General features: G+C 44.1%; 2 protein-coding genes across 4 annotated transcripts in view; one reads left to right on the top strand and one right to left on the bottom strand.

Annotated features, from left to right (window-relative positions):
- Positions 1 to 1,125: 1,125 nt before the first annotated feature.
- fdx1b (ferredoxin 1b) lies at positions 1,126 to 4,294 on the top strand. Its single transcript, XM_046320485.1, has 4 exons — positions 1,126 to 1,319; positions 1,682 to 1,809; positions 1,966 to 2,095; positions 2,332 to 4,294. Exons 1-4 carry the CDS (start codon positions 1,153 to 1,155, stop codon positions 2,435 to 2,437), a joined length of 531 nt encoding a protein of 176 aa, XP_046176441.1. The 5' UTR covers positions 1,126 to 1,152; the 3' UTR covers positions 2,438 to 4,294.
- An 819-nt stretch (positions 4,295 to 5,113) lies between these two features.
- Positions 5,114 to 16,289, bottom strand: part of arhgap20b (Rho GTPase activating protein 20b) — a 44,461-nt gene continuing 33,285 nt past the window's right edge. For all 3 annotated transcript variants that reach the window (XM_046320458.1, XM_046320469.1, XM_046320477.1), the window contains 6 exons: positions 10,593 to 10,765; positions 10,247 to 10,408; positions 9,939 to 10,048; positions 8,712 to 8,901; positions 7,865 to 7,979; positions 5,114 to 7,757 (listed from right to left, as the gene is read on the bottom strand). In XM_046320458.1, the coding sequence (XP_046176414.1) occupies positions 6,139 to 7,757; positions 7,865 to 7,979; positions 8,712 to 8,901; positions 9,939 to 10,048; positions 10,247 to 10,408; positions 10,593 to 10,765 (2,369 nt within the window). In that variant the 3' untranslated portion in view covers positions 5,114 to 6,138. The remainder of the gene's footprint in view (positions 7,758 to 7,864; positions 7,980 to 8,711; positions 8,902 to 9,938; positions 10,049 to 10,246; positions 10,409 to 10,592; positions 10,766 to 16,289) is intronic.

Here is a 16,289-nt window from a genome sequence, read left to right as displayed (position 1 = left end):
TATGGCCGATCGGTGGTTTCAAAGCCTCTCCATGGCCAAAACATAACATCAGCAATTCAGGGTTTGTATACATCATTGGTTGCCATGCAAACCTGTCCTTAGACAAAATGTATTGACACAATACTGCTCTCACATTGAGCATGACATGTTCATCCATTCACAAAGCAGTTGGCTTAGTGGAATAACTTTGTTGTTAGATATGCATTTTCTAAAATGATGTGGTCAGATTTGCTGTGAGCTCGTAAAGGTCAGAGACACCCTCAGTGTGAGGACCATAATGACATTTTTCTTGACCTGGTAAGTTAAAGAACAATAAGGTAATTTGTTTAGTTTTTTTGAGATTCTAGTTTCTGTCCTGCCACTGTGTCCTTGCTCAAGGCACTTAACCCCTAAACTCCTCCAGGGGTGCTGCACTGTGGTTGACCCTATGGCTGACCCTGCTCCAACCTTTGTGTGGATGTGTTTATATTGTCTAGCCTTAACAAACATTAAGAGCTAAACCTGACCATTGTACAACCTAATGTGCACATAATGTACTTGTATATACATACGTAGAGGATGATATGTGGGCCAGTTTTCTGTGAGCTCCTGTAAAAATGTGTTCCCTCCAGCAACAAGAGTAGACGTTACATTTTTGTAAGACATTCTAAAACTTAAAGCAGGTTTACAATGGCCACACATCATCATACAGACAGTAGTTGAGACAGAGGTTCAACATCTTGTAGGTGATAAAGTCTTATTGGTTATCCATAAAGTCACATAACAGGTGGCTGCTCCAAATGCAATTAAATGAGTTTTATAACTATGTTCTCTGGACAGAGATCGCATTATTTTTTCAATGAAAAACAACAGCATATTCTTATGAGGAACAAATAGCTCTCATCAGAGGTCAAAATGGGCTAATTGTGTTTAAACAGTGTAGGAAGCCATTGAGGATGCATACTTGAAGATCTACGATGACCTTAGGGTTGATGAGATGTGTAATTCTTATAGATGTTAGCTAAACCATTCTCTGCCATCTGCAGAGCTGAGGTTAGGTTATCTATGCTAGGCCTTGGCCCTTCTTGTGGGCTGAGTTCTACTCAAGGCTGATGGTATTCACCAGAGGCCCCCTTTACCACTCAGTCCACAATCGACACGCCACAGGCCAACATGGCAAGGTGTTTGCATCTCGGCTCCTTCCTTTTCACTAAGATGGTCAATACACCCCGTATCTCAATGGGAGTCAACACTTGCCTCATTAAAACCTGGATCCCACACAGCCAAGGCAAAGCCATCACCATCCACTCGGCCATACACTCCGACTCTGAAAAGAACAGGTAGGTGATTTGAAATTGCTTGTAGGACCATAACATTATCTGCTAAGGTGAGTTTATAGGTCTCTTGAAACCATATATTTTGTAATCTGCTGTACATTTTAATTATGTATTCATACTGTTCTTTCTCTGTTCTTACCCAGAGCCATATTATAGTGAGTACCTCTACAATGGGTGATAATATAATAACTGCTGATAAATTTTAATTCAGTTGGCTGAAGATTAAAATATTTTAATAGGCTTTGATACAATACATCCAGAAAGACCGCTAAATGTTCGACCTTTTCAAACATATTGCTGAAGATAAATGATATGTACTCTTTATATGGAAAGTCATGGCTTATAACAAGCTCTGATTTTTACAGCTTGTCGGAGGAAAAAGTCATAATACACTTTATTAACCAAGATGGCATCAGAACCACCACTGCTGTTACTGAAGGACAGACCCTGTTGGATGTTGTTGTAAACAAAAACTTGGACATAAGTGGTTTTGGTACGTAAACAGAAAAATAGACAAGTAAAATATGAATATCTTTAGCAAATATGTATCACTGTATGTTGCATTTACATTATAAAAGCCATCTACTATCCAGGTGTCTTTAAGGATTTTCACATATGTCCCTTTATTGTCTCCTCTGTTGTTCTTCAGGTGCATGTGAGGGGACATTAGCATGCTCCACCTGTCATCTCATTTTTGACAAGACATTTTATGAGAAGATGGAACCAACGGTGGATGAGGAGATGGATATGCTAGATCTAGCTTACGGGCTTACCAAGACGTGAGTTTCATTTTGAAATGATAAAGTGTCCTTCGCTGTCCTTTGCTTGTGGAAATGTTATGATTTACATACGCAATCACAGCTCAATTAAAACAGGCACACACAATAAATGTTGATTTAATCTGGAACAGAAACAAGTGGTAGGGCCTCACTGCTGAACTGACATAGACACAACAAAGTGCAGGAAATTCGGTAATTCATCATCTGTCTGCCTCTAATCTGCTTCTGATTGACAGGTCCCGTCTTGGTTGCCAGGTGACAGTGCAGAAGTGGATGGATGGTATGACTGTCCAAGTGCCCCAAGAGGTGAGGGATGCTGTGGGATCTAAAGGCAGCCAGTGATCCTTCATGCAACCTGCTACACCTTTCACCTACTGTACCAAGTCTAATCATCATCATAATCAAACATCTCCAGAAACATATCACCCAGGACCACTCTGACATGTATTTACCTTTTGCTCTACCAATCAACTAGCTTCTGTTGGAGAATCGGTTGTAGCAATTACATATTACCTGTACTTAGCATACATAAAAATGAAATGAGTCAATAAGTACTTCAAATCCTTTGTTATGGCAAGCCTAAATAAGTTCAGGAGTAAACATTTGCTTACCAAGTCACATAATAAGTAGCATGGCCTCACTCTGTGTTCAATAATAGTGTTTTTGAATCACTACCTCATCTTTGACCCCACACATACAATTATCAGTGAATTTCAAACACAGATTCAACCAAAAAAAAACGGAGGTTTTTGAATGCCTTGCATTCTATTAGTAGATGGGTAAAAAAAGAAGCAGACATTGAATATTCCTTTGAGTATGGTGAAGTTATTAATTACACTGGTGTATCAATACACCTGGTTGCTACAAAGAAACGCACGTCATTCCTAACTCAGTTGCCGGAGAGGAAGGAAACTGCTCAGGGATTTCACCATGGGGTCAATTGTGACTTTAAAACAATTAGAGAGTTTAATGGCTGTGATAGGAGAAAACTGAGGATGGATGAATAACATTCTAGTTACTCAACAAAACTAACCCAATTGACAAAGAGAAAGGAAGTAAGCTTGTACAGAATAAAAATATCCAAAATATTCATTCTGTTTGCGACAAGTTCTAAAGTAATACTATAAAACATGTGGCAAAGCAATTAGGTAAATGTGATATTTCTGTATTTCATCTTCAATAAATATTCAAAAATTAAAACATGCTTTCACTTTGTTATTATGGTGTATTGTGTGTAGATGGCTGAGAATTAATTATTATTTTAATTCATTTTTAAAATTAGGCTGTAACACAACAAAATGTGGACTAAGTCAAGGGGAATTATTACTTTCTGAAGGCACTTTCTAAACCACATAAATTTCTCTTTAAGTAATTAAAACAACTGTGTTTTCATCCAACTACATTGTGTGAAATTTGACCCACTAATCTTTGTGCAAAACAATAAGTTGTTGCAATTAATAACCCTGCATATTTTAAATAGGATGTCTAGAAAGTTGGGACTGAGAAGGCATGGAAAAACACATGCAGAGAGTTTTGAGGGCAAACATGATTTATTATAGGTGGTGCAATAACCATAGGCATATGCAGGTTTGTAGCAACTGATAATGTAATAACTGCCAATAATGTAATAGCTGCTAATAATGTAATACATGTTGCATTCATTATGTAATAAATTGTCAATAACCTAATAACGTTATATATCTAAAAGGCTTTTATTACATTATGCATTGATGAATACATTATGGAGTGGGTAAAAGCTTTTTCCTTAATAGTGTAATAACTTTAACCAATAATGTAATAACAACTTTAAAAATAAATACTAAATCTATATTCACTCTTTTTCACGCATATCAAGTGTCATGTAATAGCTGACTACACACCAAACCACATTCCTGAGTCGTTATTTGATATTACTAAGGGAATGTAACCAGTGGGCTAATGTTGGAGAGTTCATATTCATGTTTCTCAACAGACATAAACGGGCAGATCGTGGTATTTAAATCCTGACACACTTAGATATTGCAGATAATACAGTCCCAAAATGTTGTCATATCTACCAGAACATGTCAAATGAAGCTGTGAGAGTAACTTTGTATTAAAACATTTCTTGTACTGGTTGACCTGAAAAAGTAAATGTGTAACACTTCCATATGTGGCTCATAAGGGGACTGTAAAGGTAAATACATTAAAGTAGTGGAAAAAAACACAGATTCCGGCCTTGGTCCAATGGGTTATGTGTGAGTGAGTGAGTGAGTGAGTGAGTGAGTGAGTGAGTGAGTGAGTGAGTGAGTGAGTGAGTGAGTGAGTGAGTGAATCAGTCAGTCAGTCAGTCAGCCAGTCAGTCAGTCAGTCTGTGAGTGAATCAGTGAGTTTGTCTGTCGGTCTGACATGAGTTTGGTTCCATCTCCACTCTGAAAGGCAAAGTAGCCTGGTCAATCCTGGGATAAGGAGGAGTGAATACTTATGTAAATAAGGTGTTTCTGGTTTTATGTTTCTAAAAAACTATTTTTGCTTTGTCATTATGGGGTATTTTGTGTAGATTGATGAGAATAAAATACTAATTTAATCCATTTTAAAATAAGGCTGTAACATAACAATACGTGGAAAAGTCAAGTGTTCTGAATACATTCCGAAAGCACTGTATCAATGCATCTATCTATCTATATATATATATATATGGAACACCTTATGTACACTGTGTGTGTGTGTATATATATATATATGTCACGGTCGTCATATGGAGGAGACCAAGGCGTAGCGTGGTAAGCGTACATACTTCTTTAATCAAAGAATGAATACTGAACAAACTATACAAAACAACAAAACGAACCGTGAAGGTAATATGGCTAGTACAGACAGGCAACTAAACATAGAATAAGAACCCACAAAATACCCAAGGAATATGGCTACCTAAATATGGTCCCCAATCAGGGACAACGATAAACAGCTGCCTCTGATTGAGAACCAATCTAGGCAACCATAGACATATAAACACCTAGACTTACAAAAACCACTAAACATACAAAAAACCCTAGACAATACAAAAACTAAACAAACCACCCTCGTCACACCCTGACCTAACCAAAATAATAAAGAAAACAAAGATAACTAAGGTCAGAACTTGACAATATACACACACAGTGTACATTAGGTACTCCATTTTACACATGCAAAATGGCACTGAACTTTTAAAAAACAACATTATTATTATTTTTTAAATGCGATTTATGTTGTAATTCTTCTTTAACGATAAAAGTTAGAATCAGGAAAATGTGAACACCATGCAATCGCTTGACAGTATTTGGAACTCAGTTTGGATAATATTCCATCTCATGTATTTACATTTTTTACAGCTATTTTGTGTGTTAGCTGAACTATATTTGTAGAAGTGTTTGCTCGTATACAAATTGTGCAGGTTATACCTAATTTGCCTCACATTTTTCTTTTTTCCCTGACATATTATCCCTATCATCTTCTTGAACATGTCACAGTCCCTCCAGTAAACACACACATGACATTGAAGGCAAGATGTCTGGTCCTTATTCATAGCTTCAGCCATTTGCTATACAAAAGCATTAAGAATCCCCATTCAGTTGGAGGAGATGCTCTGTCTGAGTGGTTTGCATAAACACCATTCATTTCCCCTAAGCAACAACCCACAGGACATTGCACAGACTGTTGAAATTGCTTATCAAGCTGACTAGTTTGACAAAATGAACTGCAAGTACTAACCCATTGAGTCTTTACCATCTGACACGGTCTTACTTCCTTGCTTAACTTTCATTACACATGCATCATACATTTATCTGCATTCATCACTAATCCTAATTCCTGCATTTAATCTGCACCATTCTTAATTTAGAATTTAGCAAGAAATACGTAGATATTTACACACAGAGGGAGGTAAAGTAATCCTTGATTATCTACATTCTGATAACCCACTATAAAACACCAAGTGATGAGCATTTGTACAATCAGACAACTGATTCCTCACCGTGTGATAGCTTTGTGGCATTTTCTGTTGGTTCAGCCATTTTACTTTGCTACTGGAGTTTACTTACAAGTTTTTTTTCAATTGCTTTTGCATCCGAGTTGCCATTCTTGTTGTCACCTGAGCTGAAGTATTCTCTCACAGTGTTTCTGACAGTTGCTGGCAGTTTTATTCTTACAGTGTGGCTGATTGTGCTTGCAGTTTTGGCATTGGTTTTAGATGATGTCTGGGAGAGAGGGGTGCATCCACCACCCAACTGTTCAGGGACCACCTCACCACAGTCAATCTCTGTTTTAGTCTTTGCTCCTTTCTCCTTATTGTTGATAGATTGTCTGATTGACACAGACTGAAGGACCAGTGGAGTGTTTTGACCATAGAACACTGTCTGGGGTATGTGGACCTGCACACTCTGACCGAGAAGTTCCTCGTTTTCCTTATGTTCTCTCCCTGTGTTAGACACCAGAGAGACGCCACACTCTTCCACAGATTGATCAGACGGTTTCTTCACCAGCATTCTGTTAGAGGAGGTGTAAAATGTCATTTTTGTCCTCTTCACCTCTTCTTTGTTGACAGCCTGGTTGTTTGTTTTTCTCAGCTGTATGTGTGTAATGGATATTTCTTTGGTCTGGCCTTTTGACTCTGATGTCTCAAACACTTTATCCTTCTGGCTCTGGTGCACCTGCTCCCCACTCCAATCAGAGATAATATTCTCACTGTCATCTGGTTGGGAGACAGGGCTTTGACTATTCTCACCTTTTAAACTATAGAGGTTTTGTGTACGCAACTGGTAGTCTTCTCTATTCTGAATGCTATTAGAACGGTAATGCTCCTTGTCTTCTTCTCTCTCATCATACTTATTATACAAGTCCAAAACCTCGGGTGCCTGAGCCACTGCCACTGGGAATGTCATGCTCCAGTCTTTTGGGAATTTCTTCGGGGTGTCTGGGGTGAGAGGGCGTAACCGTGCCGACGTGCCGAACAGGAAGGGTAGGGAGCTGGGCTCGTTGGGAGAGGACACAGAGTCAGAGCAGAAGGAAAAGGCACTGTCTATGGAGCTCAGAGAGGAGGCAGACGGTGAGGTGGCTGCGGAGGACAGGCTGGAGAAACTGGACCTGTTGGACATGGCCAGCCTCTGGGCAGGGTGCCAGAACCTAGAAGCTACCTGAGGGGACCTCCAGAAGGCATACCTAGATCTGCTGCCACCTACCCTGGGGCTGCTGTCCCCCTTTAGTAGCCCCTTAGCGTGGGGTTTGTGTGTGTGTTGGGAGTGGTCTGCACAGCCACACATCACTGCCGCATCGCAGCTGGACTGACGGGCAACAGGAGTGTGGATCTGGCTTTGAGACCCTGACTGGGGAGAAGCCAGAGACACACTGGGTTCTGAGGAGCAGCGGGCTGAGCGAAGACTCTGGGTCCCCATCAGGGAGCATATAGACCCACTGGACAGTGAAGACATAAAGTCTAGATTTCCACAGCTATAAGCACTTTCCTCACTCACATATTGCTTTTTCAAGGAGTCAACCCCATTCAGAAGGCCCAAAATATCTTTCTCCTCTTTCAAGACCAGTTTCCCTGGAGACAGGAATAAAGGTTCCCTGTTAGGAGAGTGAAGTCCTCCTTGCTTCTCCCAGTCCCAATCATCAGACAAGTAGAGCTGCTGGTAAGACTCCACTGAAAGAAAAAACACGGGAGGATCAAAGCGAGACCACATGGTTACCGTGAAAATGCACAAAAAAATAAAAGAAAATCAACCATATGTTATCTAACAAAGATCTCACCCATGACATCGTCTACAGTTCCTTGTTCACAATTTGTCTCAGTAAAAATGCACTCAACATCTTTTCCAAAAATGGCCAGGGTGTTTTCAATGAGTAGTTGGATGAGAGCTGCAACCTGCAATGGAGACATGAAAACACATTGAGGCAGAAACCATTAACAAATAGGGGATACAGGAGATGAACATACACTATATGCTCATGCTAACTTCAACACCAGAGTCATTAATGGGGACCAATGAAAATTACTTTCAATTCAGTGTATTATTCCAATTTACACAGAAAATAAACAACTTAAACAGTGAGCTCCAAAAGTATTGGGCAACAAATATTTGTTGTTGTTTTCGCTTCAGATTTGAAATGATTCAATGATTATGAGGTTAAAGGGCAGACTGTCAGCTTTCATTTAAGTGTATTTTAATCCATATCGGGTGAACCGTTTAGAAATTAGAGCACTTTTTGTAGATAGTCCCCCCATTTTAGAGGACCAAAAGAATTGGGACATATCTACATTATGTGCATTATTATGTACAAACGTGTTGGATGCATTTGATGTTTGATTTGGTTGTGTTTCATATTATTTTGTGCCCAATAGAAATGAATGGTAAATAATGTATTGTGTCATTTTGGAGTCACTTTTCCGTAAATAAGAATATAATGTTTCTCAACACTTCTACACTTATGTGGATGCTACCATGATTACGGATAATCCTGAATGAATCGTGAATGATGAGTGAGAATAATTACTGAGGCATAAATATCATGTGATATTTGTGCATCTGTAACTTTCTCACTCATAATTGTTCACGATTCATTCAGGATTTTGCGGAATCGTGGTAGCATCCACTACCTTTTTAGTGGACTGACTCTCCTCCTCTGGCCCTTTGGGCACAGGCAGCCACAGCATGTTGGGAGCGATACAGAGAGCCAGGTTCAAAGCGTTCATCTGGTTCTCCTGCGAGCTCTCCTGGATGTGATAGAGAAGGGCGAACAGGTAGCGGAGCAAGGTAACATTATCCTCTGGAAGCTGGCTCAATAGCCTGAAGGGGACAGACAATGGAGTGCCATTAATACCCTAGCGGCTAATTGAGGCCAGTAATGTAGAGAGGAATAGGTGAGTGGCTGATGCAACACCATGCAAACACACATTCTTTAGTCTGTCTCTGTCTTTAGTAAATTCCACTTCTGCACAGTACATACAGTAAATTTACTTGGGGAAGAACACATCAATAAATATATCTCTTCATGTTGTTGAAGTTGCTCTAATGTGCCGAATGTGTTTTTCAAAGATATTAAGATAAAAAAAACAGATATTGAATGACTTTGAAACAGGACATGAAGTGCTGAGAAGGCTATTGGAATTCAAAAACAAGCAATACAGTTCTGTGTGTTTTTCTAGATGCACAAAACGATTTAATGAATTTAGCTGAATTGCAAACCACTGCTCTTCTATTCTATTGAGGGCATTTAACCTCTATTAAAGACAATTCTTTGATATGTCCTTTTTTTCACTTTTCTGCCAGTCACAGGTTTCAAGATTTGAATTATTGTGTGCATTCTGTTGTACAATTTTCAATATTGTTCTGTTTCTGCTCACATCTATGGCTCAGCGTTACCCAAATGTTTCCTATCTATTTTGAAATGTATTTTTTACCCTGTTTTTACCCTGTTTTACCCCTCCCCTAACCCGGATGACACTGGGCCAATTGTGCACCACCCCATGGATCTCCCGGTTGCAGCCGGCTGCGACAGAACCTGGACTCAAACCCAGAATCTCTAGTGGCACAGCTGAATCTCTAGTGGCACTGCGATACAGTCCCTTAGACCACTGCGCCACTCAAGAGGCTCCAAATCCCATAGAATAGGTAGCCACCAGACAATCATTCAAGCGGGAAAATCTCAATAAAACAATTGTAAGCAGATCCATTATATCAGAGGCGCGTGCAGAGGGTGGAGTCTTTTGTTTCATCCCTGCTCTAACACAATTGTCTCAGTTCATCAAGGACCATATGACAACTCCTTTATTTTAGCCACTAATCTATTGTTGGTAAACAAATAAACAGTATGAATCTCTCACCCTTTTATCAACTGAATCTTGTCTTCAATATCATCAGCCGCCATGACCTCCATCCACTTCTCATACAGACCAGTACTTAGCACACTGCCAGGGATGTTGCGCAGAAAGTCCTGTTCATTCAAATATAAGTCCTAGCAATCAAAATCTATACAGTACAGTATGAAAATAGTTTAAAAAACAACTTTTGGTCCTCCATTTTAACATGTTACTGTTACTGCTGGCCATATTATTTCAGTTTAAAATCCAATGCAGTCTAGTAAATAATCTAAAACACAAGTAACACAAGTGAGACTTCAGAAAGCAATTACAGTGATGACTGATGCAGCAACAAACACAGACTCCCCCTCCAGCTGAACACTGTTGCCAGAGTTCAGTCTTTCCTTCAGTTCCCGGCATGTCTTAGCATTGGCTGAGCGCCGGAAGATCCCTGTGGTGGTGGGGCCCTCATGATACAACAGATACAGCATGTCCTGTATGGAGAATAGACCAGACATGTAGTAGTTTGCAGGCGCAATTACTAGCTGTGAATAATTTGCCCACCATGACTGATATTATCCTAATTTTCCCATCATGATTGGAATTATCCTCACTGCTGTCCCAGCAGTAGAGATGAATAATTTATAATTTTTCATATTTGATGGGATCAGAACTCACCATGATGGGTCTGGGTAGATTTCCATGATGACAGATGGAGGCCAATGAAAGACCAAAGAGCTTGTGAGGAGTTGTGGGGGATTCAGGATATCCACCTCCTTGGCTGCCATGTCCTCTTCTCAGAGCCCAGTCTAACAGAGACTTCTTTCTCTTTATGTGTTTCTGAAAGGAATCTGTTGGAAATTATGAACAGCGCATTCTTTAGAAACTCTGAGTGACAGATATGTGGTTGTCATTCAATCAGACCTGCTTTCAGCCAAACAAAAATATTAAAATGTAATTTTGAGTAACAAATCTGTCACGGCTTCAATACGTAATGAGTGCAGGAGTCAGGTGCAGAGAGCAGGGTAGTTCAAAAGAAGTGGATCTTTACTATTCCAAAAAAAACAGATTGACGGTCACGCCACACACACAAGGGTGCGTAAAGTCCCAGTCCAAACAAACAGGACGAAACTGATCGGAAAAAAGAAACCACAAGAATAATCAAACACCATAAAGAGAAAAACAAGCACCCACAAAAGCCGGCGGGCCTACTGGGTTTAAATAGCCCACAACCAAACCTAAACACGAAACAGGTGCAACAAATCAGACACTAAATGAAACAGAAAAGGGGATCGGTGGCAGCTAGTAGGCCCTCCCAGTCCACGAGGTACTGCAGGCCCCTCACCCGGCGTCTCGAGTCCAGAATAGCTCGTACAGTGTACGCCGGGGACCCCTCGTTGTCCAGAGGGGGCGGAGGGACCTCCGGCACCTCACCTTCTTGTAGGGGACCAGCTACCACCGGCCTGAGGAGAGACACATGAAACGAGGGGTTAATGCGATAGTAAGAGGGAAGTTGCAATCTATAACACACCTCGTTTATCCTCCTCAGTATTTTAAATGGCCCCAGCTTCCGGCAGGGCATACGGAGGGTCAGGTTTTGGGTTGAGAGCCAGACCCTGTCCCCTGGTGCGAACACAGGGGCCTCACTGCGGTGGCGGTCAGCGCTCTTCTTCTGCTGTCCACCGGCCTGCTTAAGAGTGTCCTGGACTGCCTGCCAGGTCTCCCTAGAGCACTGTACCCACTCCTCCACCACAGGAGCTTCGGTCTGACTTTGATGCCATGGAGCCAGGACCGACTGGTAGCCCAGCACGCATTGGAATGGCGACATGTTCGTGGAGGAGTGACGGAGTGAGTTCTGGGCCAACTCCGCTCATGGGACGTACCTCGCCCATTCTCCTGGCCGGTTCTGGCAATACAACCGCAGAAACCTACCCACTTCCTGGTTCACTCGTTCCACCTGCCCATTACTCTCGGGGTGATAACCAGAGGTCAGGATGACCGAGGCCCCCAGACGCTCCATAAACGCCCTCCAAACACGGGACGTGAACTGGGGACCTCGATCAGATACGATGTCCTCTGGCACCCCGTAGTGCCGGAAGACGTGGGTAAATAGAGCCTCCGCAGACTGTAGGGCTGTAGGGAGACCAGGCAATAGGAGGAGACGGCGGGACTTAGAGAACCGATCCACAACGACCAGAATGGTAGTGTTCCCCTGAGATGGGGGAAGATCAGTAAGAAAGTCCACCGATAGATGAGACCAAGGCCGTTGTGGAACCAGGAGGGGCTTTAACTTCCCTCTAGGCAGGTGCCTAGGAGCCTTACTCTGAGCGCACACCGAACAGGAGGAGACATGGCCAAGGACGTGAGGCTCTAAGGTGGGCCACCAGTATTTCCCCCTAAGACTCCGCACTGTCCTCGCAATCCCCGGATGACCTGAAGAAGGTAGTGTGTGAGCCCATCGAATCAATTGATCCCGGACACCAAGCGGCACGTACCTGAGACCGGTCGGACACTGTGGAGGCGCAGGTTCAAACCGCAACGCCCGCTCGATGTCCGTTTCCACCCCCCATACCACCGGAGCCACCAGCCTAGCAGCTGGAAGGATGGGAGGAGGATCGATGGACCGGTCCTCAGTGTCATAGAGACGGGACAGCGCGTCGGCCTTAATGTTGAGGGAACCTGGTCTATAAGAGATGGTAAATCTAAATCGGGTAAAGAGCATGGCCCACCTAGCCTGAAGCGGATTCAGTCTCCTCGCCGCCCGGATATACTCCAGATTGCGGTGGTCAGTCCAGATGAGGAAAGGGTGTTTAGCCCCTTCAAGCCAGTGTCTCCACACCTTCAGGGCTTTTACCATAGCTAGCAACTCCCGGTCCCCCACATCATAGTTCCGCTCCGCCTGACCCAGCTTCTTAGAAAAGAAAGCGGAGGGGCGGAGCTTCGGTGGCGTGCCCAAGCGCTGTGACAGCACGGTTCCAACCCCAGCCTCGGACGCATCCACCTCCACTATGAATGCTAACGAAGGGTCCGGATGCGCCAATAAGCTCCATCTGCCTTGGCCGACCACCGTAAACGCACCGCCCCCCCTTCAGCAGTGAGGTAATAGGCGCCGCCATTTGTCCAAAACCCAGGAAGGAAACGGCTCGTTTGGAGAACACACATTTCTCAGCCTTGACGTATAGGTCATGCTCCAGCAGTCGCCCAAGTACCTTGCGCACCAGGGAGACATGCGCGGCGTGTGGCAGAATAGATCAAGATGTCATCAATGTATATCACCACACCCTGCCCGTGCAGGTCCCTGAGAATCTCATCTATAAAGGTTTGAAAGACGGCTGGAGCATTCTTTAACCCATACGGCATGACGAGGTACTCATAGTGGCCTGATGTGGTACTAAACGCTGTTTTCCACTCGTCTCCCTCCCGAATGCGCACCAGATTGATTATATGCGCTTTTTCGTGAAAAAACACGCTCCGTGGAATGATTCCACCGTCGTAGCGATGAGAGGTAGCGGATAACTAAATCCCACTGTGATCGAATTTAGACCTCGATAATCAATGCACGGACGCAGTCCTCCCTCCTTTTTCTTCACAAAAAAGAAACTTGAGGAGACAGGTGACATGTAGGGCGGAATGTACCCCTGTCTCAGAGATTCCGTGACATATGTCTCCATAGCCAATGTCTCCTCCTGAGACAATGGGTACACGTGACTCCTGGGAAGTGCAGCGTTCTCCTGGAGGTTTATCACGCAATCCCCCCGTCGATGGGGTGGTAATTTGGTCACCTTCTTTTTATAAAAAGCGATAGCCAAATCGGCATATTCTGGGGGAATGCACACAGTGGAAACCTGGTCTGGACTCTCAACCGACGTGGCACCGATGGAAACTCCTATACACCTACCTGAACACTCCTCTGACCACCCCCTGTCTCCAGGAAATGAGGGGATTGTGAATAGCCAGCCAGGGAATCCCCAACACCACTGGAAACGCAGGTGAATCAATAAGGTAGAAACTGATCCGCTCCCTATGATCCCCCTGCGTTACCATGTCCAGCGGAATCGTGGCCTCCCTGACCAGCCCTAACGGTCAGCTAACTAAGGAGTGCACGGGGAAAGGTGGGTCTGTCTGCACCAACGGAATACCCAACTTACGGGCGAGTCCGCAATCCATAAAATTCCCAGCTGCGCCTGAATCAACTAGCGCCTTATGCTGGAGAGAGGGAAAAAACGCAGGGGAAAAAATTAATAAAAACTTGTGACCAACAGGGAGCTCTGTGTGAGTTTGGTGCCTAATCACCTGGGGTGGCCGAGAAGAGTTCCGCCTGCCATCTCGACTCCCCAACGCACTCCTCCAGCACCGGTCCGAAGTGTGTCCTCTCCGGCCGCAGTAGGTGCAGGAGGAGCCCCCTCCTCCGGTCCCCCTAGATGCAGCTCCTCCCAACTCCATCGGAGTTGGAGCGGGAGGGCTGGGAGGTGGAACTGACAGGACCCCCTCTGAACGCCCGCGGGCAGCTAGCAGGTTGTCCCGTCGGATCGACATGTCTATAAGCTCGTTGAGGGAGAGTGTGGTGTCCCGACAAGCTAGCTCCCTGCGTACGTCCTCCCGGAGGCTGCATTGGTAGTGGTCCATCAGGGCCCTGTCATTCCACCCCGCACCAGCAGCCAAGGTCCAGAACTCCAAGGCGAAGTCCTGTGCGCTCCTCGTCTCCTGTCTGAGGTGGAACAGTTGCTCACCCGCAGCTCGGCCCTCCGGAGGGTGGTCAAACACGGCCCGAAAACGGAGGGTGAACTCCAGGTAGTGGTCCCGGGCCAAGTCTAGGCCGTGCCAGACAGCGTTGGCCCATTCCAGGGCTCTACCCGTCAAACATGAGACGAGGAGGTTCACACTCTCCTCACCCGAGGGAGTTGGACGAACGGTAGCCAGGTAGAGCTCAAGATGGAGCAAAAACCCCTGGCACCCAGCTGCCGCTCCATCGTACTCCCTCGGAGGCGCGAGACGTCATCGTCTGGTTCCGGCACGTTGCATTGGAGGAGTGGGTTGTGTCATCTGTGGGGGAGCTGGGGTGGATGTCGGGAGACCACTCCTCTCCCATCGCTCCATCCTCTCCATCATCAGGTCCATCGCCGAACCGATGCGATGGAGGACGGCTGTGTGATGGAGGATGCGCTCCTCCATCGATGGAAGAGGGGTGGTTGCTGCTCCTGCTGACTCCATAGTGGTGCGGGCTTCTGTCACGGCTTCAATAAGTAGTGAGTGCAGGAGTCAGGCGCAGAGAGCAAGGTAGATCAAAAGATATGGATCTTTAATAGAAAAAAAAACCCAGAGAGACGGTCACGCCACACACACAAGGGCGTGTAAAGTCCCAGTCCAAACAAACAGGACGAAACTGATCGGAAAAAAGAAACCACAAGAATAATCAAAAACCATAAACAGAAAAACAACTGGGCCTACTGGGTTTAAATAGCCCACAACTAACCCTAAACACGAAACAGGTGCAACAAATCAGACACAACTAAATGAAACAGAAAAGGGGATCGGTGGCAGCTAGTAGGCCGGCGACGACGACCGCCGAGCGTCGCCCGAACAGGAAGAGGCACCATCTTCGGCGAGATTCGTGACAAAATCAGCGCAATTCCCAGAGGAGAACACACAAAAACAATTATATATAATGCCAAATAAGGGTTATTTGGCTCGTAACGATAGCGGAACTCTTTTTGGTGCTACAGTATTGAAACTGTAGAACCCTTTTCAAAGAATCCGAAAAGAACCATGTTCATAAGGTTCTATATGTAACCTTGTTTTGTGATGTAAAGAACTCTTTCCTAAGGTTCTATAAATAACCATTACCAAAAGTTTCTATACTGAACAAAAATATTAACGCAACATGTAAAGTGTTGGTCCCATGTTTCACAAGCTGATATAAAACATCCCAGAAATGTTCCATATGCACCAAAACGTATTTCTCTCAAGTTTAACGCACAAATTAGTTAATAGATAATCCATCCACCTGACATGTGGCATATCAAGAAGCTGATTTAACAGCATGAACATTATGCAGGTGCACCTTGTGGGATCATCTGGGACCAGACACCCGGACAGCTGATGAAACTGTGGGTGTGCACAACCAAAGAATTTCTGTACAAATTGTCAGAAACTGTCTCAGGGAAGCTCATCTGCGTGCTCGTCATTCTCACCAGGGTTTGGACCTGACTGCAGTTCAGCATTGTAACCAACATTAGTGGGCAAACGCCCACCTTCGATGGCCATTGGCATACTGGAGAAGTGTGTTTTTCACAGATGAATCCCGGTTTCAACTGTACAGGGCAGATGGCAGAAAGCATGTATGATGTGGGCGATGTCATGTTTGTCATTTATTAT

Source organism: Oncorhynchus gorbuscha, linkage group LG02 (genome assembly GCF_021184085.1).
Source record: "Oncorhynchus gorbuscha isolate QuinsamMale2020 ecotype Even-year linkage group LG02, OgorEven_v1.0, whole genome shotgun sequence".
Lineage (NCBI taxonomy): Eukaryota > Metazoa > Chordata > Actinopteri > Salmoniformes > Salmonidae > Oncorhynchus > Oncorhynchus gorbuscha.
Note: the sequence above shows the minus strand (reverse complement) of the source record. Positions and strands in the feature narration are given on the sequence as shown.